The sequence below is a fragment of the Mus pahari genome, unplaced genomic scaffold (genome assembly GCF_900095145.1).
Source record: "Mus pahari unplaced genomic scaffold, PAHARI_EIJ_v1.1 scaffold_15596_1, whole genome shotgun sequence".
Classification (NCBI taxonomy): domain Eukaryota; kingdom Metazoa; phylum Chordata; class Mammalia; order Rodentia; family Muridae; genus Mus; species Mus pahari.
The window spans coordinates 2,046-3,428 of NW_018393122.1; the positions used below are offsets into that span (position 1 = coordinate 2,046).

Consider the following 1,383-nt stretch of genomic DNA (forward strand, 5'->3'; position numbering starts at 1 on the left):
TTGAGTGCTCTCATAGTCGAGGCTCAGTAGTTGGAATATGTACAATCTTAAACACACATCAGGATGGATTTGGCCTGGTTGTTCTCTTTAAGGAAAAGAAAATTCAGCTGGCAAGGTCNAAGAACTAGGTGAACTAGGTTCCCAGGTGTGATGGATGTCATCTTCAGCAAAATAGTGTGGCCCATTTACAAATAGTGGGAGAAGGGAGAGGTGAGGGGAAAGGAAGAGGGGAATGGGAAAAGGAAAGGAAGAAGTAACTTAGGAATAAGGGAAGGGAGGACAAGAGGAGGGAGGAAGGGAGATGGGAGGATGGTGGGGCAGAGGTGCAAGGGAGGAAGGTGAGGGAGGAGGAAGAGGGAGGGCTTGCTATCAGGAGGCGGGGCCTGTGCTCAGGCAAGGCACACGTGGACAATGCCTTCTCTGTGACTTCAGAGNCTGTAGTAGAGAAACCCAGAGAAGACTCGGCAGGACTGGCAGACTACAGCAATGCGGCAACCAAAGAGCCTCTGGGAGAGTCTGTTCTAGGGAGTTTCATCAATGGGGCTTTTAACCAGCAGGGTCGTGAGATGCAGGGATTCCAGTCTGGTGGAGCCACAGCCAGAAGCCATAGCTGGACCCAGCTGCCTTTCTGGCAGTCGTAAGCGAAAACGGAGCAGTTCGGATGGTTTGACAACAATCTCTAACGTTCATGGACCTCAAAGCCAGGGAATGTATCTATATCAAGTTCTCNACTACATCTACAGGAAAAGGTTTAAGATCTCATCTAATTATGCTTATGAAAACTTATTTTTGAACGGGAATGATAGCGACATTAAAATCTGTGCTCTGGGNAGAACATGGTGTTTACACAAAGTATTTTTATGTCAGTCAGGTTACTTTGCTAACATTCTCAAAGGTACTTGGAGAGAAGCACACAGTGATGTTCTTAACCTGGTCATTAAGAACAGGGATATTGATGCCAGATCGCTTCACTTTGTGTTTGGATCCTTGTACACAGATGAGGATTTGTCAATAACACCTCTGGAAGTTCCTCATGTTTTGGCAGCAGCATGCCTGCTTCGGGTGGATCGAGTAATTCAGCAGTGTGAACGAACCATGAAGACAACTATCAAAAGGAACACTGTGTGCTCCTATTATTTGGCAGCAGAAACCTATAGATTAAAAGCTGTAAAGACCGGATGCTTTGAATGGCTTCTTTGCAATTTGATGGTACATCCAAGTGTGGCACTTTACAAGGAAGTAGATATAAAGTTGATGTATCTTCTAGTATTTTCTTCNGACTTACTAGTCGTCCAAAGGGAAATCGATGTATATAACACACTGAAAACATGGATGTTCCTTTATTTTAATCCATGCTGGAACGGAACCATGAAACAGCTTTTA

The 1,383-nt window shown here is 44.9% G+C and overlaps 1 protein-coding gene across 1 annotated transcript; it reads left to right on the forward strand.

Moving 5' to 3' along the window:
• Positions 1 to 458: 458 nt before the first annotated feature.
• Positions 459 to 1,377, forward strand: LOC110315363 (germ cell-less protein-like 2; the record flags this gene model as incomplete). Its single annotated transcript, XM_021189441.1, has 1 exon — positions 459 to 1,377. A coding segment is annotated over exon 1 (840 nt), but the record flags the coding sequence as incomplete, so codon positions are not given.
• Between the last annotated feature and the right edge of the window lie 6 nt (positions 1,378 to 1,383).